Source organism: Mesoplodon densirostris, chromosome 4 (genome assembly GCF_025265405.1).
Source record: "Mesoplodon densirostris isolate mMesDen1 chromosome 4, mMesDen1 primary haplotype, whole genome shotgun sequence".
In the NCBI taxonomy this organism is placed as follows: domain Eukaryota; kingdom Metazoa; phylum Chordata; class Mammalia; order Artiodactyla; family Ziphiidae; genus Mesoplodon; species Mesoplodon densirostris.
Window position 1 is genome coordinate 52,324,072 of NC_082664.1, and position 22,533 is coordinate 52,346,604.

The 22,533-nt window shown below is 37.3% G+C and overlaps 1 protein-coding gene across 3 annotated transcripts in view; it reads right to left on the reverse strand.

Annotated features, from left to right (window-relative positions):
- KLHDC1 (kelch domain containing 1) overlaps positions 1-22,533 on the reverse strand; it is a 44,857-nt gene that overhangs the window by 8,923 nt on the left and 13,401 nt on the right. For all 3 annotated transcript variants that reach the window (XM_060098122.1, XM_060098124.1, XM_060098123.1), the window contains 6 exons: positions 14,009-14,087; positions 12,253-12,336; positions 8,307-8,390; positions 7,772-7,830; positions 4,321-4,433; positions 2,733-2,805 (listed from right to left, as the gene is read on the reverse strand). In XM_060098122.1, the coding sequence (XP_059954105.1) occupies positions 2,733-2,805; positions 4,321-4,433; positions 7,772-7,830; positions 8,307-8,390; positions 12,253-12,336; positions 14,009-14,087 (492 nt within the window). The remainder of the gene's footprint in view (positions 1-2,732; positions 2,806-4,320; positions 4,434-7,771; positions 7,831-8,306; positions 8,391-12,252; positions 12,337-14,008; positions 14,088-22,533) is intronic.

The following is a 22,533-nucleotide window of genomic DNA, read 5'->3' on the forward strand; positions in this document are numbered from 1 at the left end:
GCATTGACTCTGAGAGTACTTGATTACTTTTTTTTTTTTTTGGCCACACTGTGCAGCATGTGGGATCTTAGTTCCCCGAACCCGTGCCCACTGCATTGGGAGTGTGGAGTCTTAACCACTGGACTGCCAGGGAAGTCCCACTTTTCTTAATAGGCCAGATTGCTGAAGCATTGGATGCCCCAAACAATTATATATTATCACGTCTTTTATTACCACATGCCTTATTTTTAGTACATTAATCCTTTTAATTTAATTTCCACAAATGCAAACAGTGGGCTTATGCACAATTTGTTAAAATAGTTTTCTCAAACAATCATGACACATTCAAGGACAAATGCACCTGGGACCCAGAATAGGACTGAGTCATTAGAAATTTTGTTTGTGAAATACTCTGCCCAATTCTCCAACTTGTATGTTACAACATAAATTGACACAGATCTTCAGCAGCACTCAGATTATGCTGTGGGGTTGGGGATGGGGATTGGAGGAGGGACTGAGGGAAGGAGATAGAGTATAACAAATTCCCTCATAGGAAGGAACAGCTTAATTTCCAGGACAGAAAGCCATGTGTAACCTTGGAAATACTCATGGATCCAACAATGCCTAAGGCTCTATATATCAACACCTTATGGGACATCTTTTACAGACACACAAAAAAGGGACCTTGCTGATAGCCACCTATATAGGCGATCAGATATGGCTATATAGATGCTATTCACCCAAGCACAGTTTTATCTAAGATGACACCTGGAGAAGAGAGTGTTACACTGTAGGATGGTGGTTCTCAACCAGGGACGATTTTGCCCCCAGGGGGACATTTGACAATATCTGGAGATATTTCTGATTGTCACAATTCCAGGTGTGTGTTGGGGGAGGGTGGGGGGAGTGGGCACAGTACTACTGGGATCTACTGGGTAAAGGCCAGAGATGCTTCTACACATGCACAGGATACCCCTAACAACAAAGAATAATTTGATCCAAAATGTCAATAGTACCAAAGTTAAGAAACTTTCCACAGAATTACAAGAGGAGAATTGAGCAGCTTACATTTCAAATTATAACTTGGAAAAGTTTTCACAATATACATTTAGATGTTAAGTAAATTCTTACTTTCATAAATAATTAGTATATATATACATATATATGTTCTCCTTACACTAAACTGTATCCCACCTGTTCTCCTCCTCACCTCATACCTGAAGATAGATCTGCCTCTGTCTTATCTGCCTTAGGGAAACTCTGGCCTGGACTTCATCATCGAGGAACACTGGAAAGCCTTTCCTGCCTTGAGTTTGGTGACATCTAGCTTTCAACCTGATGTTTTTTTCTACAGACAGATAGTTTATGTCCTCTCACAGCTGCTCTAAACTTATTACCTAAACATTCTAATAAAGCATATGATTTACATGACACATTAGCTGAATTCAAAGAAATCTCTTTACATAGTTCAGTTCTAACTATATATTACTGATAATAGTTCTATGGCTCTGATTACTCATTAAGGATTGAAATATAAAATAGGAGCAATTGAAAATTAAACATATTCTTACTACCACTTTGGTCTATAATTAATTCATTCACACAATCAAACAACTGAAGGAGAACTAAGAGCTCATCTAGTCCAACTCCCTCATTTCACAGATGAAGAAACTGATGCTCAGTTTCTTTAAGTGACTTTCCCAAAGCCAAAAAGCCAAGTGGTAGCTGAGCAAGGACTAGAACACTGGGCTCCTGAATTTAACATAAAACTCTTTAAACAATATATTTCAAAAGATCCAGAATTGCTAAAATAATACATTCCACTGAATTTTTATACATGAAAATATAAGAATGTAGTTATTATACACATGTAGTTATGATAAACTCTAAATGTATTGTGCATATTAATATAGATATACACAATGATATATATATATATTTACATATAAATATTTTCAGGCCTTTTTCTCAAGTAAGTTACTTGTTATTAAATGTCTGAAATGCATATCATTAACATGCATTAATAATCATTGACTGACTTCACATTAATATAAATAATCTATAGTAAAAAATTTCTGAAATACATGGCATGAAAAAGAATAAAATTACTAACCATAATGATTATAAGGTACTGAATTTGAATCTCCTATGAATATATATCATACTATTCAGTCAAATAAGAAAAAAATACAGTACGAATGTGATTTTCTTTGCAGTCTAATAATAGTATATTTTTCTACAGTTTTTTACTCTATAATATACCACAAACAACTGTTTCCTTTTTTAAGAAATTTACATTAATTAATACATTGTACAGTTAATAAAGAAAAATAATAATCTGTCATCTACTTGATCAACATGAAAGCAATTTCCTCATTAAATTGCTCTAAATCTCTTCCAAACCCAAATAACTACTACTAAAGCCAACCCCATTCTTGTCTAATTAAAAATATTAACATTATATCATACTTTCAATTTCTTAGCCTTTTCACATTTATCAGGCAAGATTATACATTTACCTAAAAGAATAAAATTTTCAAATATACAAATATGGATAGAAACTGAATAGTTCCTTTCTACAATCAGATATAATTAGAATTATAGTTAAATTATTTGGGTAACATCACGCTTATTTGAAAGATATCCTTCCTGATGGTTTCTGGTTTTAACGGCAAACACTATAAATTCAGTGCTACATTTTAATACTTTAAAATTCTTAACTATTTTACTTATTTGTCAACTTCTAGACTTACCTGGGTTTTGTTTTAGGTAAATGTGTAAGCTGTTTCCAACAATTTGTTAAGACATTATGAATCCAACCATCACCTGCAATATTATGACAGTTCAGAAATTAAGATTAGGTCTTTGGGATAAAATTTTAATTTTTTCCCCAAATTTATCATGCTACATTTATATGACTATTTTTGTGCATGTGCATATTTTATCATAAAAATTCTCAAACATGTACGAAAGTCAAGTGAACATGACAATGAACCTTCATATAACCCAGATTCAACAACTACTAAGATTTTACCATATGTGCTCCATTTATCTCTTTTTGTTATTCTTGTTGCTGAATTCTTCTAAAACAACTCCTAGCTCTTATCATTTTCTCCAAACATATTTCAGTGAGCATCACTAAAAAAAACTGGACATTTTTTACACAGCCACCATGTTATTATCACTTAACCACAATGCCACCGTCACAGTCAACAAAACTAAAAGTAATTTCTCGGTATCATCTGATACCCATATGACCATTTCTTCAGCTGAATCTTTGAGGGAGGAAACTGACTAGACTAGGAGTTAAGACATTTAATTCTCCATAGTTCAATGATGAAAAAAAGCAAATAGGGATTTGAAACAGTAGAGCTCATGAAGATACGATATTAAACAACTCTTAGTGAAATGGATAGATTTTAGTTTTTTTTCTTCCGGTTTTATTGAGATATAATTGACATACAATACTGTATATATTTAAGATGTATAGATGTTAGTTTTTAAATTAGATTCCAAATCCTTTTTAATTAAAAACCTCACAAATTAGAGAAGTATAATAATCTACAGTAACTAACATCCCCTAGAGGAACTGCTGTTCCTCCAACCAGCATCTGGCATTTATTGGCCAGAAGACTGCCAGATACACAGTTGATGCTCAATAAATTTTTGTTGAAAAACAAACAGTTGTTTTTAGATCCTATATAAAATTATATAAATGGTTTTAATGGTATATAAAGTTTCTTAAGAAAAATGTCTCTAGCCATAGAAAACTTCTGTGTTAAATTACAAGACACTTGTCAAACTAAGCGGATATTCTTGGTCACTTGTCTTTCTTGGTGCCACAATTATACTAGTGAAAGAAAAACTGTATTACAAAACTCACAGCCATTGGGATGAGCAGGAACAGGAGTTAAAAAACTCTAGCTAAGCACTTTCCTTTATAGTTCTGGAACAAAAAGAGAAGCAACTGGCCTTCCCACCTTGTATTTCTAGAGCTTCCTGGGAAAGGTTCCTCTTCTAATCCCCAGTCTAGCCTATAGTATAAGCATCTGGATCAAAAATCAGGAAGACACAAAATCAGAAATACTATAGTTGAAAGGGTCTTTAATTCCTCTAGGTTCAACCACTCTTCCTTTCCCTACACTAGGAAACAGGAGAACTTAGACAGGCAAGGGTACGGAAGGAAAGGGGCCTTCTACTTCTAATTCATGATGCAACCACATAGTTGGGGATAAAGGTAAACCAGAAAATCAGAAACGTAAAAATACCTTAAGTATCAAATACAATCAAGTAAAAAAAATAATAAAATGTTAACTGTAGGTTAAACTTTAATCAACTTACTTAATGGAATATTGTCTGCACTTAGTCCACCAAATAGGAAAAGCGTATCATCAGCTATTGGTGTTAAAGTATGCCATGACCGATGTTTGGGGTTTTCTCCATTAATTGGAATCCTGTGGTGAGGGAAAAAAATAAAAGAATCTAGGTACTGTGTTAGTCAAAATAAAAGTTTTTTGATCATCTCAGATCTCAAAAGAAAAAACTGCCCTTCCTAGTATAAAAATTTTTGATTCTACTAATCCCACCTACAAGAATATTTTAAAAACATTCTTAAATTCTTGAAGAATTTACACAATTTCTTTCCATTTAATGTCTATCCCACTTGGCTAGAACACAGACTGAAAATTAAAAAGTCAATTCCCAGTTATTCACAATGCATACCAAGCATCATCCCTATTGAAACCAAGCCGGACCCAGTGGGGCTCCTGGGCACAAAAGCCTTTCTGTGTCACCTTCCCTGAGTTCCAAAGGGTAGGTTCAAACAGCTGCTAATCAGGGAAGGGAGAGGATGCAGACACAAGGGAGGAGCAGTCAAGAAACAATAGTGCTGCCTTTGGGCAGGGTCCTGGTTCTGCCTCAAGGGATACACATAATACCTTTGAGCTCCTCTGCTGAACTGAAACCCCCACCAAATGTAAGATGTTAACTACATGATGAAGCATGTTTCATTCCAGAGAAGGTCACAGTTTGCCCATCACCACCTGACACCAGATGACCTCTGGATTGAAGGAATGTGGGCCCTGCACGTACCCTGATCCTTATCAGCAACCCCGCCCCTGGACTATAAGACTCCTCACAGGCTCCCCCTGGTTGGGACACACAGTTTTGAGGGCATTAGCTTGCTGTGGCTCCCTTTGCCTAGCAAAGCAATAAAGCTATTCTTTTTTACTTCACCCAAAACTCTGTCTCCGAGATTTAATTTGGTGTCAGTGCTCAGAGGCTGGATTTGGCTTCACTGTTAGTTAATCAGTAAAACTTCCTCAGGTTTTTAACATAAATATTTTCATGTCTGTCATTTTTTACTGTTGTTTCACATTTAATTTTGTATTTTCAGCTGACTTCCTTAAGGATATTATGGGATTTTGTTGTTGCTGTTGCTATTTACTTTGGTCTATTTATTGTAGAATTTCCTGAAAATGCTACTCTAACTTCAAAATAAAAGTATGCAAGGGCTTCCCTGGTGGCGCAGTGGTTGAGAGTCCGCCTGCCGATGCAGGGGACACGGGTTCGTGCCCCGATCCCGTAAGATCCCACATGCCACGGAGCGGCTGGGCCCGCGAGCCATGGCCGCGGAGCCTGTGTGTCCGGAGCCTGTGCTCCGCAACGGGAGAGGCCACAGCAGTGAGAGGCCCGCGTACAGAAAAAAAAAAAAAAAAAAAAAAAAGTATGCAAGCCACTCCAGATCCAGGATAAACCTCTAAAGATTTCAAACAAATAGTGTCATATTCTTAAAATAAAAACAGAAATAAAAACATAAGCACAGGGACTTCTCTGGCCATCTAGTGGTTAAGACTCCGTGCTTCCACTGTAGTGGGCACGGGTTTGATCCCTGCTCGGGGAACTAAGATCCCACATGTCGCATGGTGCAGCCAAACAAAACAAAACAAAACCATAGGGTTTCCCTGGTGGCGCAGTGGTTGAGAGTCCACCTGCTGATGCAGGGGACACAGGTTCATGCCCCGGTCCAGGAAGATCCCACATGCCGCGGAGCGGCTGGGCCCGTGAACCATGGCCGCTGAGCCTGTGCGTCTGGAGCCTGTGCTCCGCAACGGGAGAGGCCACAACAGTGAGAGGCCCACGTACCGCAAAAAAAAAAAAAAAAAAAACCCTAAACCATAAGCACAAAACTTTAACTAATTTAGGAGGTGAGATCACACCATTCTCCAACATTCCAGAATGCTCCAGAATAACATGGGCCATTGGTAGAAGATGTAATTTATTTTTTCCAAAATGGAAATATTTTTACTGTTTTTGTTAACTATAAAAAACATTTGGGTTACAAAACATTCAACAACCACAAAAATAGTTTTTAAAAGGGACAGTTCTCCTATAATCCTGTCCTCCAGCAATAACATTAATAATTTGGTATATATCTTTCCTAACTTTAATGCACATATAAAGACATTTATTAAAAATATACGAATAGGATCATATACTCTGTTCAATTGTTTTCATTCAACTAATATGTTTCAGAATATTTCCATGAAGCATATTGTCCTTTGGTAATGGAAGTACAGCAGCTCATTGGGCAAATGCATCATGATTTAAACAACCCCCACTTACGGACATGAGGGTTGATGTCATGTTTTTGCTTTTATAAATAATGTTGCAATAAACATCTTTGTTGTGTGTGCACACACACATACATAAATGCACACACATATTTTTGTCTTAGGAGGAATTCTGGATCAAAGTAGAAATTCCATTTTATATTTTAAACATATTACCAGACTACCTTCCAGAAAATTATACCAATTTAAACTCCCACTAATTGTGTTACAACCTAGCACAAACTGATCATTTGTAATTATTTTTATCTGGTAAGTGAAAACTATTATTTTTATTTCAATTTCTTTAATAATTTATGAAGTTGGACATCTTTTAAAAATAATTTCTGCATATTTTTATTCTACTATGAGTTGCTCATTCATGTTCTTTGTTCACTTTTATTGGCTTATTTGTCTATTTCTTACTGATTTTCTGAGTTCTTATGAATCTTAGACCTTTTGGTTAGAAATACTGTAAATATTACTTCTAGTTTGTTTTTTGTTTGCATTTTCCAATTTGCTTTTTAACTTTTTGTGGTATATATTTCTACACAGAAATATTTAATTCTTAAATGGTCTTATCAATCAGTCTTTTAATTTATGAATTTTGGGTTTATATCATCTTTATAAAAGCTTTTTCCATGCCAAGATTTTAAAGATAATCTGCGATATTTTCTTCTAGCACTTTTGAGGTTTTATTTTTAATAGTATTTATACTTTGGCATAATATATAGGTCTGATTCCAACTCATTACATGAACAGCTGAATTGATAGCTAAATATATTTATTCTATTGCTAAATATATATTATGAGCAATAAAATCTGACTCACTCGGTTATCTGTTGACCTGTGATGACCCCATTAAAACTTCATTTGTTCTACTGACCAGTCCTGAAGAATATGTAGTATAAAACCAGTACTTTTACATAATCAATTTTCAACTGCTAGTGTTCTCATGTTTTATATAGTCTAGTTAAAGAACGAACTCTATATTGAAATCTATATATTCCTTGCTTAGGCAAACAATATGAAGGGGAAGAAAATATCAGTTCAGTTTTACAAAACCGAGTTTGGGTTATACCATGCATGTGTGCACACGTCTGTGCAGGCAGACACACACACACACACACACACCCCACACAAAAATGCCTACAGATTAAAACATACTTAAATTTCGAACTTACCTTCCAGACCAGGTCCAGGTATCTAAGTTTAGATAGTGCAAATCATTCATCCTAGTTTGCTAAAATAAAAGTGTATGAAATTGGTCAGTGTTTTACATATTTCATGGGCTAAAATTTTGGTTTTAAAATAAATTCAGATTAAAAATGGATTAACTCTATTTTACTTAACATCAGAAGTTTATATATTGGGAAACAATGCTAAGCATTAATAAAATTAGCATAGAGCTACCAAATTAATGTGTCAAGGGGGAAAGGAAAAAATGAGTTTAAACTAACAAGACTCAGATAATAAGAAATTAAACTTTTCTGATAAATCACTGAAGTGAAGGATTCTCCCCCATTAAAATATGATTTATAATCATCTGTGATTACTCATGTATGGTCCGTTTAGGGAATAGAAGATTTTAAAAAGTTATTATTGAATGGCATTTTAATCTCTAGACTATTTGAACGTTCAGCTATTCCACAAAATCAAAGGATCAATTTTTGTAAGAAGTATCAAAGATTAAAGACCATTTTCATAAAAAACACTAACCAAAACACGTCCGCCAAAGATATAGCCCTTATTTCCGAGAACTGCACACGTATGCGCGGCTCGTGGCTGCGGTGGAACACCACCCTGCAAGCAGAGATCAGAAAATGGAGAGCAAAGGCTTGAAACATCTATAATGAAGTCACATTCCTATGCTCAGTATGAGAAATACTTGACTGCTAAGTTACCATTACCTATGTAACTTAATTCAAAACCTTAATGCAAAAGTTCGTTCTCAATAGTAATAATTATAGACAAATACTACTCTTAAGGAATTACATTTATTCACCCTGATTTTTACTTTTTTTTTTACAATATTGACTGATTTATTATTTTTTTTAATTATTTTTTTTTTGGCTGTGTTGGGTCTTAGTTGCAGCATGCAGGATCTTTCATTGTGGCGCGCGGGCTCTCTAGTTGAGGCATGAGGGCTCAGTAGATGTGGTGTGAGGGCTTAGCTGCCCCACAGCAAACCAGGGATTGAACCCACGTCCCCTGCATTGGAAGGCAGATTCTTAACCACTGGACCACCAGGGAAGTCCCTGATCTTTACTTTTTAAAGTGTTTTTCTTAAATGCCTGACACTATTTGGCAAAATAAGACTTCACATAGGGACTTCCCTGGTGGCACAGTGGTTGGGAATCCGCCTGCCAGTGCAGGGGACATGGGTTCAAGCCCTGGTCCGGGAAGATCCCACATGCCGTGGAGCAACTGAGCCCATGCACCACAACTACTGAGCCCGGGCGCCTAGAGCCCGTGCTCCACAACAAGAGAAGCCACTGCAATTAGAAGACCACAGTGAGGAGCCCGTGCACTGCAACGAAGAGTAGCCCCCGCGCGCCCCATCTAGAGAAAACCCGCACACAGCAATGAAGACCCAACGCAGCCAAAATAAATAAATAAATAAATAAATGTATTAAAAAAAAGAAAAAAATTTTCACATAAATTTTAGCTTAAAATATAAATATTTAAAAACATTTTCTTTCTCTCCCTTGCCCATCCCACCCCTCTTTCCCTCCCTTTTCCTCTCTCTCCTCTCTCCCTCTCTCTCTCTCAGTCATACACACACACACACACACAGAGTTAATATTAATATGAGTGAGCAGTACACTGTGTGATGATCTCAGAGACTTGAAAAAAAATCAATCTGCCCCCCAAAACTCTTGATGCTTCAAATTCCACAATAAGAACTTCACTCTTGGCTTAAGCCAGTGTTTCTCTCTCACTAAAACTCTTCACATTAACTGATAATACTTCTTTATACTTTACTTTGAATAAATATAGCAGATCTTTTCTTCAGAGAAGTTTGGGGTTGGTGGGAAAAGAGAGGGTATAATGGGTAGATTAATGAATAAGATTTGAAGGAAGAATTTTCTGCATAATTTCCATGTGTTCATGGTGGGTACTTTTGTGTATGTATTTAATTCCAAGTTCTGAAAGAACCCAACATTTTCAGCTCATTGGCTAACGAATGTGGGCACAGGAAATTTAAGCACTACATCCAATATCATAACCTCCTAGACTTTTTTACTTGAATAATTATGAGGTCAACAGGGTAAGAAATAATTCAGATATTACCTATATAACACTTAAATAAATGAGAGAGAACCATTTGTGTTGCAGTTCCCAACACTTCCAACAAAACAAAAGTTTTATTGTCCCATCCCTGATCTGAAACTCTGGAAAAATTCTTCTACTATATACACATTCATTATGAAATAAATATTGACTTTCTCCTTTTTTATTTTTTATTTTTTTAATTTTTTTATTATTATTATTATTTTTTTTGCGGTATGCGGGCCTCTCACTGTTGTGGCCTCCCCCGTTGCGGAGCACAGGCTCCGGATGCACAGGCTCCGGACGCGCAGGCTCAGCGGCCATGGCTCACGGGCCCAGCCGCTCCGCGGCATATGGGATCCTCCCAGACCGGGGCACGAACCTGTATCCCCTGCATCGGCAGGCGGACTCTCAACCACTTGCGCCACCAGGGAGGCCCTCTCCTTTTTTATTTATGAAATACATTTAATATCCAACCAAAGCTTCTGAATAAACTGAGTTCATACCAGTCCAAACAAAAACAAAGTAATGGCATTTGCATTAGCCTGTGTGGCTAACTGCGTAAATAATGCACAATGCTTATTAGGTCGTTTGAAATACTGAAAATAACCCAAAGACCACTATTATATTCTACTGTTCTCATAGGGTTAAAAGTCCCATGTAGGAAAACACTTTCAACTTTCCATTTAACAGATGACAATATACGGCTTATCTAAAAGTACACAGTTCTTTCAACCAGTTTCTTCAACTTCAACAGCAATAACTCTTACACTCTACCATGTTACCTTTCCTTTTGCTGCAGATATTTAGGAACAATTAATTAATTTAGGAATGTCTCTAAAAAATAAAGGGAACAAATTCTAGCTGCAACCACATCAGAAAAACCTTCAGATATAATATAAACAATGTAAGAACTTATTTGAAGAAATAATCAGAGAAATCACAGTGAAAATACTGTTAAACACTAACTGAAAGAGTGTCAGTGCCTGTTAGGCTGTTGGTGCAGAACGGGGGAAGGGGTACGGATTAAGGTAAGGAGAGAGAGAAGGAGTCACAACAGAAAGACCTGAAGTCCAAAGAACTAATTATAAGCTACCTCAGTTCACTTATCCCAAGGAGCACATTCTAAAAATATGCCTGCAGTAACTCCAGACTCTTGCTTATTCTCTAAGGGAGCAGAGCGTTAAGAGGCCTGAAAGAGATCCAGGATGAGTTTCAGTAGATCCAGTCTCAATAATATTTCTCTCCACCTGCTTGCTGATACGAAATTATTTTAACAGAGATAAGATGCTTTTATTTCATTAATACACAAATCTTAAATTAAAATGCCGACTGCAGGAAAATTCAATCAACAAATATGATCGACTGATAGTTGATCAGTTCCAAAATTAGAAGAGAACAGAAGAGCACTGAAAACCTGAAAGGCACTGCTTGGAAAAAGAGGATGCTGAGAAGGGTCAAGCCTTGTAACACTTGCTATTTTGCACAGAACCTCCCTCACTACCATCTACAGAGGCTGAACTGCAAGGAAATTTAGTCATACATGCATGTTAGTGGACAGAAATTTGGTTTTGCCTGTTCAGCATTCTATTCTGCACAGTTCTGGTGAGCTGACCAATCACAATACCTTGCTCCCCTAGGGACAGACCTGAGACTCAGACCTGGCCAATCATCCCCTTGGCAGCAGGGACTGATATAGAGTAGGAACATGCCTAAGTAGAGCCAGAGTCCTTTTCTAGGACAAAGACATAGACATTGACAGAATACAGCACCAATAGAAAGATCTGCTGGTGTAGCCAGGGCCATAATCCCTTCTAAATGAGCTGGACAGTCTGCAGTAGACAGAATGAAGCTAGCACACAGAGAAGCAGGGAGAAGCCGACAGATAGATGCAAATATTGTGATGGTGTTGGATAACTGGCTCCAGTTCCTAAGGTCCTGGTCCCTGTAGCTCTTCCACTGTGTGAGCCACTTCAAAATATACTTCCCAGCTATGTGAGAATTCTTTAATGGCTTAAACTAATGTGAATTTGTGTTTGCTCACTAGCAGATGAAAGAGTATTAAGATTTCAAGGGTTTATGAAACATGGGCTTTTTAAAATCATGGACTTTGTTACGAAAGGACATTTTAAAAGAGACTTCATTAAATCAGGGCATTACACTTGTGGGTAAAGAATGATGATGGCACCTCTTTAGATTTTTCTAGAAAACCTTAGCTAGCCTGGAGAAAAATTTGTGATGAAAAAAAGTACTAATAACAGTTCTCATAAGAGAACCCCTTTGTATATGATAACGAACTCAATTACTAAAATCCAATAACTCAGTAAAAGAAATAGATTTTAAAAGTATTAATGAGTATACAAACATAAAGGTAACTTTTTACAATACTTACTTTAATTTCTGGTTGAAGCCAACTCTGTGTCTTTGTGTCAAATACGTGAACATCGTTATGCCATCCCCAGAATATCTGCTCTTCCTAAAAAAGAAATTTAAAAAATATTTTTAAAAGATTTTATAATTTTTAGATTAGTATTATAGTTTCACTGAATATTTACTGGTGAAATAATAGGTACTTTTACAGAAATAGAGTTAAGTGTGACCATAGTCATAAAGCTAATACATACACCAGGGTAACTACAGTCATAAAGCTAACGCATGCACCAATGTAACCACAGTCGTAAAGCTAAAGCATATACCAGTGGCTCACAAAGTGTGGTCCCTAGGCCACAGCAGCATCACCTGGCAACTTTCCTTCTCGTAGTATTGCTGCATGATTCATAACTTTGCTTGTTGACAATCTTCCACTTCTCTCAAAGGAATATCTCTTTTAAAATTGCAGAGAACAGAATGATATTTACATTTGGAAATCTCTTTTCCTAAAGTACAGGTTCAGAATTCCTAATCATTGCTGTTAGAAACTTTAGGGAACAATGGTTCCTTTTTCCAAAAAGTTCCAATCAATTCTACTTAACCAAGCACCTTGTTCTTATGCATCAAACTTATGCTCACTCTCTTGTCTTCTAGGAAGACGAAACTATCGGCAAGGCAAAGATTTAGCAGTTAGACTGTATTTAGCATCTTCTGCATTGCTGAAATCCTCTACCACTATTCTAGCTTACCTCTGTACCAGTTTTATGTTATATGTCAGGAATATATCATTCATTTTTGTCAGGACTTGTCAAACAAGTCAAATAAACTAAATAATTTACTTAGTTTAGAATCTAAATGAAAAAATCTACCTGTACACCATAAACTTTAGGACATGATCATTAGCCTAACTGTACTAGAGGAGAAAAAAATGAGAGATTTCACTGATGAGTAGACATAATTAATGGGAAGTTATATTACTAAAAATTATCAGTAATACTGTAAGTAGCCAAACTTTAAAGATATTTCATTTTAAAAACTCAAAAAACATGTAAACCATTTTAACACTTAAAAACCATTCAGTTTTATTAATTAGCATGCATTAACTTCACACATAGTCTAAATAAAAACTATGGAGAATTTTTAGATACCCATATACAAAGAGATATACATGAAATGTACATATACCTTTACATTAATAATGTACAATAATAATACACGCTAGTAGAAGGTAAAACTGAAGAGTTACTGTGTATCTTGGTGGTGATATCAATGGTTTTTAAAGTTATCTTTTAAAAGATTTCATTTTTATAAGTCATGAGTTCTTTCATTAATAATAGTTTATTCTCTAACCAGTAAGAACAAACAGAAAAAGTAATATGACTACCAACTTACTCACTCTCATACAGAAGCCAGACAGAGCTATGAATAGTTCTGGTGGACGTACCTAAAAGGAGGTGTATGTCAGCAATAGCCACTGCGGTTACCTATGAACAAAGTTTTTCCAAGTTGTGCTAAAGCCACTAGTTTTCTAACAGAAGCAACTATAAGTGATTAATGGCATCAGAAAAGACATTACTCTGCCAGTAGCCATGAAGGCTGATATAATTAGGTGAGAGAACCTTCTGCAACTCAACCCAAATTCAAAAGAGAGAAAATACAATTTTTTTCATAATATCAATTACAGCAAATTAAAATGAGAAAAGCTGGGTTCATTATTTCTGAAGACTGTAACGTGACACTAACTTATAGGAAAATGTAAACAGGAATTTCTCTCTTACCCAAGACGCATCATGAACATCAAAACAATCTTGGAGTTCATTGTGTCTCCTACACCCATAGCCACCAAAATATATTAATCTGAAAAACAAAACAAAGGACACACTTTAGGAGTTCTACTTTCAGTCTGTTCACAGAAAGTTGGAAGACATCATTTCCCTCACAACCTAAACAAGCCATATAAACTACAAAACCATAGTTTAAAAAAAAATCAAAGAGCTATGGGAACAAAGAGACCTAAATGAACTAATTCCAGAAAGTGATGAGCTCGCAGTAGGAGAGAAGAGGCCCATGGCTGCTTTCATCCCTGATGTAACAGCAGGAGGAGAAAGAATCCAGAGCAGATTGGGTTTGTAAAAGAAGCCACCCAAAATTTTAACAGTCACATGTAGGCTGGCATAGCAAATTAGAATCTTAAGAAACTCAGCCAGAGAGGGAGCCTGAACCTACTCAACAACTTTTTCACATAGTCTTCAGGGAGGGCTTAGGGTCAGTCACCAACAGCTGGAAGCAGAGAAGAGCTGAGCAACTCTCCTTGAGGCAATCTGAGCTATCAACTCTGAAGTTTGGGATCTGGGCAGGAGATCTGACAGAAACACCTCAGAGGCATGCTAAGCCATTATAGCATACAGGGTGGCTGCCCTCAAAAGACCAGGGTGGGAGGGGCAATGCTGAAAGAGATCTCTCAAGGTACAGAAAGTATAAAGTGGGATTGGAGAGCAAAGAAAACTCCCTAGCAACACAAGTAGGCTATGAAACAAGGAGAGATCTCCCACAGTTCTGAGAAGTAGGTACTCAGCTGTGAAGCACTGTTCAAAATCTCTAGACAATCTCTAGTGCTCAAACATGGGGCTGTAGCAAAGGTAAGTCTTGGTCCTGCATCAGAACTTTTGAAGCCAGTGGTTAAACTGAATCAAACTAAAGCTTCAACAAAGCCCAAACACAGATCAACTATAGATTAGACTGACTTAAATCCCACTCTAGCAACCTGAAAAAGGAAAAAAGGGCATGTCCTTTTCTGGAAAGAAATATTGTTTATTTCCAACTTTATTGTTCTTTTGTACAGAATGTCTGTCAAATGATGAAGAAATTACAAGGTATAAGAAAAGGAAAAAGGGCTTCCCTGGTGGCGCAGTGGTTGGGAATCTGCCTGCCAATGCAGGGGCAGGGGACGCGGGTTTGAGCCCTGGTCTGCAAGGATCCCACATGCCACAGAGCAACTAAGCCCATGTGCCACAACTGCTTAGCCTGTGCTCTGGAGCCCATGAGCCACACCTACTGAGCCCATGCGCCACAACTATTGAAGTCCACGCGCCTGGAGCCCGTGCTCCACAACAAGAGAGGCCACTGCAATGAGAGGCCTGCGCACCGCAACGAAGAGCAGCCCCCGCTCACTGCAACTAGAGAAAGCCCGCGGGCAGCAGGGGAGACCCAACGCAGCCATAAACAAACAAACAAACAAACAAACAAATAAATAAATCTATTAAAAAAAAAAGAAAAGGAAAAAAAAGTGACCCATGATCAAGAGAGGAAAGAGTCAATATAAGCTGACTCCAAGGTGGCCCAGATATTAGAATTATTAGACATGGCCTTTAAAATAACTATGGTAGAAATAGTAACAGACCAGTTTGTAAAAGGTGGACAATGTGCAGGAAGAACTAGGTAATTTTGGCAGAGACATGGAACCATGAAAAAGAATGAAATGAAAATGCAAAAAATTGGAAAATAAGATGTCAGAAATAAAGAAATTCATTAGATAGTCATAACAGGAAACTGGACATAGCAATGGAAAAGATCAGTGAACTTGAAGATAAGTCAATTGGTACAAAAAAGTATCCAAATTAAAACAAAGAGAATGAAAGAGTGGGGGGCGGGGAAGAGAGCCCAAGCTCTGTATAACAATATCATATGATCTAATGTGCATGTAATAGGAGTCCCAGAAGGAAAAGAGACAAATAAATGGGTAGAAGAATATTTGTTAATTAAAAAGAACTTCCTAAAACTGATGAAAGATATACATCCACCAACCCCAGAAGCTCAGCACACTCCAAGCTGGATAAATACAAATGAGTGAATTTCTCACCAGAAAAATGGAGGCCAAAAGGCAATGTAATAAAGTCATTAAAGTGCTGAAAGAAAGAAAAAAATCTGTCAACCCAATGAGTGAAAAAAATCACAAGGGAAATTAGAAATTACCTTGAAATGACTGAAAATGCAAACAGAATAAAACAAAACTTATGGAATACTGTGAAGGTGGTGTTCAGAGGGAATCTTATAGCTATAAATGCCCACAAATTTAAAAAGAAAGATCTCATATCAATAATATAACTGTACACATCAAGGAACTAGAAAGAGAAGCAAACTAAACCCATAGATAACAGAAGGAAATAATAAAATTTAAAGGGGAAATAAGCAAAATGGTGAATAGAAAAACAATAGAGAGAAACAACAAAACCAAAAGTTGGGTCTTTGAAAATATCAACAAAATTTACAAATCTTTAGCTAGGTTGACTAAAAAAACAGTAGAGAAAACTCAAATTACTAAAATTAGGAGTGACAGAGGGGACACTGAAACTAGAGACTAGTTTCAACTAGAGAAAGCCTTCACACAGCAACGAAGACCCAACACAGCCAAAAATAAGACAGAAATAAATAAAAAGTATCATAAGAGAATACCACAAAACTGCACACCAACAGACTGTATAAACTAGATGAAATAGAAAAATTCCTGGAAAGACACACACTTCCAAAAGGGGCTCATGAAGAAATAAAAAATCTGAATAAACATATAATAAGTAAAGAGACTGAATCAGTAATCCAAAAACCTCCCAACAAAGAAAACCCCAGGACCAGATGGCTTCAGTGGTGAATTCTATCAAATATTTCAAGAAGAATTAATACCAACCCTTCTCAAACATTTAAAAATACTGAGAAGGAGGGAACACTTCCTAACTCATTCAATGAGACCAGCATTATCCTGAAACTGAAGCCAGACAAAAACACAACAAGAAAACTACATGTATCTGATAAGGGTTTACTATCCAGAATATGTAAAGAATTCCTACAACTTAATAACAAAAAGATAAAACAATCCAATTTTTAAAAAATGGGCAAAGGACTAGAATAGACATTTCTCCAAAGAAGATATACAAATGGCCAATAAGCACAGGAAAAGATGGTCAACATCATTAGTCACTGGGGAAATACAAATCAAAAACACAATGGATACCACTTCACACCCATTACAATGGCAATTTTAAAACAAACAAACAAATAAACAAACAAAAAACAAAAGAAAATAGCACGAGTTGGTGAGAATGTAGAAAATTGGAACCTTTAAAGTAGAAATATAACATGGCATTGTTACTGTGGAAAACAGTTTGGTTCTCCTCAAAATGTTGAACATAGGGGCTTCCCTGGTGGCGCAGTGGTTAAGAATCCGCCTGCCAATGCAGGGGACACGGGTTCGAGCCCTGGTCCAGGAAGATCCCACATGCTGCAGAGTAATTAAGCCCGTGCGCCACAACTACTGAGCCTGCGCTTTAGAGCTCATGAGCCACAACTACTGAAGCCCAAGCACCTAGAGCCTGTGCTCCACAACAAGAGAAGCCACCACAACTAGAACCCCGCGCACCACAATGAAGAGTAGCCCCTGCTCGCCACAACTAGAGAAAGCCCACACGCAGCAACGAAGACCCAACACAGCCAAAAATAAATAAATAATTAATTAATTAAATTAAATTAAAAAAAAATGTTGACCATAGAATTACCATATGACCCACCTAAAAGAATTAGAAAAAGAAGAACAAACAAGGCCCAAAGTCAGCAGAAGGAAAGAAATAACAAAGATCAGAGAAGAAATAAATAAAATAGAGATTTAAAAAACTAATAGAAAAGATCAATGAACATAAGAGCTGGTTCTTTGTAAAGATACACAAAATTGAAAAATTTTTAGTCAGACTAATCAATAAAGAAAGAGAGAAGACCTAAATAAATAAAATCAGAAATAAAAGAGAAGTTACAACCAATACCACAGAAATACAAATCATAAGAGATTACTATGAACAATTATAAGCCAAAAAAATGAACAACCTAGAACTGGATAAACTCCTAGAAACATACAAAATCCCAAGACTGAATGAGTAAGAAATAGAAAATCTGAACAGACTGACTACTAGCAATAAAATTGATCAGTAATCAAAAAAACTCCCAGGGCTTCCCTGGTGGCACAGTGTTTAAGAATCTGCCTGCCAATGCGGGGACACGGGTTCGAGCCCTGGTCCAGGAAGATCCCACATGCCGCAGAGCAACTAAGCCCGTGCGCCACAACTACTGAGCCTGCGCGTCTGGAGTTTGTGCTCCACAAGAGAGGCCACGACAGTGAGAGGCTCGCGCACCACAATGAAGAGTGGCCCCCGCTCACTGCAACTAGAGAAAGCCCTCGCATAGAAACGAAGACCCAACACAGCCATAAATAAATAAATAAATAAATAAATCTCCCAAAAAACAAAAGTCCAGGACCAGATGGCTTCACAAATGAATTCTATCATACCTTCAAAGAAGATTTAACACCTATCCTTCTCAAACTATTCCAAAAAAACTGAAGAGGAGAGAAAACTTCCAAACCCATTCTACAAGGCCAGCATTACCTTGATACCAAAATCATAAAAAGACACTACAAAAAAAGAAACATACAGGCTAATATCCCTGGCGAATATAGATACACAAATCTTCAACAAAACACTAGCAAACTGAATTCAACAATATGTTAAAAGGATCATACACAATGATCAAGTGGGATTTATCCCAGGAATGCAAGGATGGAATGCAAGGATGGTTCAGTATCCATAAATCAATCAACATGACAGACCACATTAACAAAATGAAGGATAAAAATCACGCAATCAACTCAATAGCTACAGAAAAAGCATTTGACAAAATCCAACATCGATTCATGATAAAAACTCTCAACAAAGTGGGTAGAGAAGGAACATACATCAACACAATAAAGGCCATTTTTGACAAACCCACAGCTAACATCATAGTCAATGGTGAAAAGCTGAAAGCATTTCCTCTAAGATCAGGAACAATACAAGGATGCCCCCTTTTTTACTTAATATAATATTGGAAATCCTAGCCCCAGCAATCAGAGAAGAAAAAGAAATAAAAAGCATCCAAATTGGAAGGGAAGGAATAAAACTGTCACTATTTGCAGATGACATGATTCTATATATAGAATACTCTAAAGAGTCCACCAAAAAACTATAGATAAATGAATTCAATAAAGTTACAGGACACAAAATTAATAGACATAAATCTATTGCATTTCTATACACTAATAATGAACTATCAGAGACAGAAATCAATAATTCCATTTACAATTGCATCAAGACGAATAAAATACCTAGGAATAAATTTAACCAAAAAGGTGAAAGACCTGTACTCTGAAAACTATAAGGCACTGATGAAAGAAATTGAAGGTGACATGAATAAGTGGAAAGATATTTCATGTTCATGGATTGGAAGAATTAATATTGTTAAAATGTCCATACTACCCAAAGCAATCTACAGATTCAATGCAATCCTTATCAAAATACTGATGGCATTTTTTTCACAGAGCTAGAACAAATAATCCTGAACCACAAAAGACTCCAAATAGTCAAAATAATCTTGAGAAAGAAGAACAAAGCTAAATGTATCATGGTCCCTGGTTTCAAACTATACTACAAAGCTACAGTAATAAAAACAGTAAGGTTCTGGTACAAAAATAGACACATAGATCAATGAAACAGAATAGAGAGCCCAGAAGTATACCCATGCACGTATGCTCAGTTAATCTACAACATAAGAATATACAATGGAGAAAAGACAGTCTCTTCAGTAAGTGGTGTTGGGAAAACTTACAGCTACTTATAAAAGAATGAAACTAGACCATTTTCTCACACTATATACAAAAATAAACTCAAAATGCATTAAAGACTTAAGCATAAGACTTGATACTATAAAAACTCTAGAAGAAAACTTAGGCAGTACACTCTTTGAAATCAGCCTTAGCAATATTTTTTAACTCAGTATCAACTCATAATATTTTAACTCAGTATCAGTTAAAAAAAAAACCCAGTTAAAAAATGGGGAAAAGACCTGAATAGACATTTCTCCAAAGAACACATACAGATGTCCAACAGGCACATGAAAAGATGCTCAGTATCACTAATCATCAGGGAAATGCAAACCCAAACCACAATGAGATGTCACCTTATACCTGTCAGAATGGCTATTATCAAAAGGACAAGATGGGCTTCCCTGGTGGCGCAGTGGTTGAGAGTCCACCTGGCGATGCAGGGGACACGGGTTCGTGCCCTGGTCTGGGAAGATCCCACATGCCACGGAGTGGCTAGGACCGTGAGCCATGGCCGCTGAGCCTGCATGTCCAGAGCCTGTGCTCCACAACGGGAGAGGCCACAACAGTGAGAGGCCCACGTACCGCAAAAAAAAAAAAAAAAAAAAAAAAAGGACAAGAAATAACAAGTGTTGGCACAGATGTAGAGAAAAGGAAACCTTCATGCATTGTTGGTGGGAATGTAAATTGATACAACCACTATAGAAAACAGTATGGAGGTTCCTCAAAAAATTAAAAAGAGATCTACCATACCATCCAGCAATGCCACTCCTATTTAACCAAATAAAATGAAAACACTTATTCAAAAAGATATATAGGCTTCCCTGGTGGGGCAGTGGTTGAGAGTCCGCCTGCCGATGCAGGGGACGCGGGTTTGTGCCCCGGTCCGGGGAGATCCCACATGCCATGGAGTGGCTGGGCCCGTGAGCCATGGCCGCTGAGCCTGCGCGTCCGGAGCCTGTGTTCCACAACGGGAGAGGCCACAACGGTGAGAGGCCCGCGTACCGCAAAAAACAACAACAAAAAAACCCCCAAAAGATATATACACCGCAATGTTCATTGCAGCATTATTTACAATAGCCAAGATATGGAAGCAACCTGTGTCCATCAACAGATGAATGGATAAAGAAGATGTGGTGTGTATGTATGTACATACACACACACACACACATACATACACAATGAAATATTACTCAGCCATAAAAAAGAATGAAATTTTGCCATTTGTGACAACACGGATGGACTCAGAGGATATTATGCTAAGTGAAATAAATCAGAGAAAAACAAATACTGCATGTTTACACTTATGTGTAGAATGTAAAAATCAAAACAAAGAATAAATATGAAAAAACAGATACAGAGAACGAACTAGTGGTTGCTAGAGGGGAAGGGTGGGGGATGGGTGAAATAGTGAAGGGATGAAGAGGTACAAACCACCAGTTATAAAATTTAAAAACTAGGGCCTCCCTGGTGGCGCAGTGGTTGAGAGTCCGCCTGCCGATGCAGGGGATACGGGTTCGTGCCCCGGTCTGGGAGGATCCCATATGCCGCGGAGCGGCTGGGCCCGTGAGCCATGGCCGCTGGGCCTGCGCATCCGGAGCCTGTGCTCCGCAACGGGAGAGGCCACAACAGTGAGAGGCCCACATACCGCAAAAAGAAAAAAAAAAAAAAAAAAAAATTTAAAAACTAGGGCTTCCCTGGTGACACAGCGGTTGAGAGTCCGCCTGCCGATGCAGGGGACATGGGTTCGTGCCCCGGTCTGGGAAGATCCCACATGCCTTGGAGTGGCTGAGCCTGTGAGCCATGGCCACTGAGCCTGCGCATCCAGAGCCTGTGCTCCGCAAGAGGCCACAACAGTGAGAGGCTCGTGTATGCAAAAAAAAAAAAAAAATTAAAAAACTAAATAATAAAAGATAAACTGGGATTCATATCTCATACCATTCACAGGTTTTTACTGGTTCTTTTTTTTTTGGCTGTGCCACACGGCTTGCAGGATCTTAGTTCCCCGACCAGGGATCAAACCCATGCCCTCAGCAGTGAAAGTGTGGAGTCCTAACCACTGGACCTCCAGGGAATCCCTCCCAGGTTTTTAAAAATAACAGAAGTACTAGAGGAAAATATGTGATAATTAGTTTATAATCTTGGAGTGGAAAAAACTTTTGCAACTGACTCAAAGTCAAGAACCCAGAAAAGAAATTATTGATAAATTTACCTAAATAACAGCTTTAAGAAGCTGTTTAATACATGCAAAACACACTTTATGCAAAGTCAAAAGACAAATGACAACCTGGAAAAAATATTTTCATATGTCACAGTCAAACCCTAATCTCTTTATACATAAATAACTCCTAGAAATCAAGATTATAAATTCCAACAATCAAATAAAAAATAATTAGCAAAGGATTTATTTTTCAGTTCAGAGAAAAAGAAATAAAAATTGCTTTAAATATATGAAAATTAAAATAAGACTGAGGCATCACATCTCACCTATCAGTTTGGCCAAAAACATCTAAGTTTGCCTGCAAATTCTTGGCAAGGCAGTGAACAAAGAGGCACTCCATTACTGACAACACAAAACAGCACAACTTTACTGGAGGAAAAGTTGGCAAAATCCAATGTTATGGATTG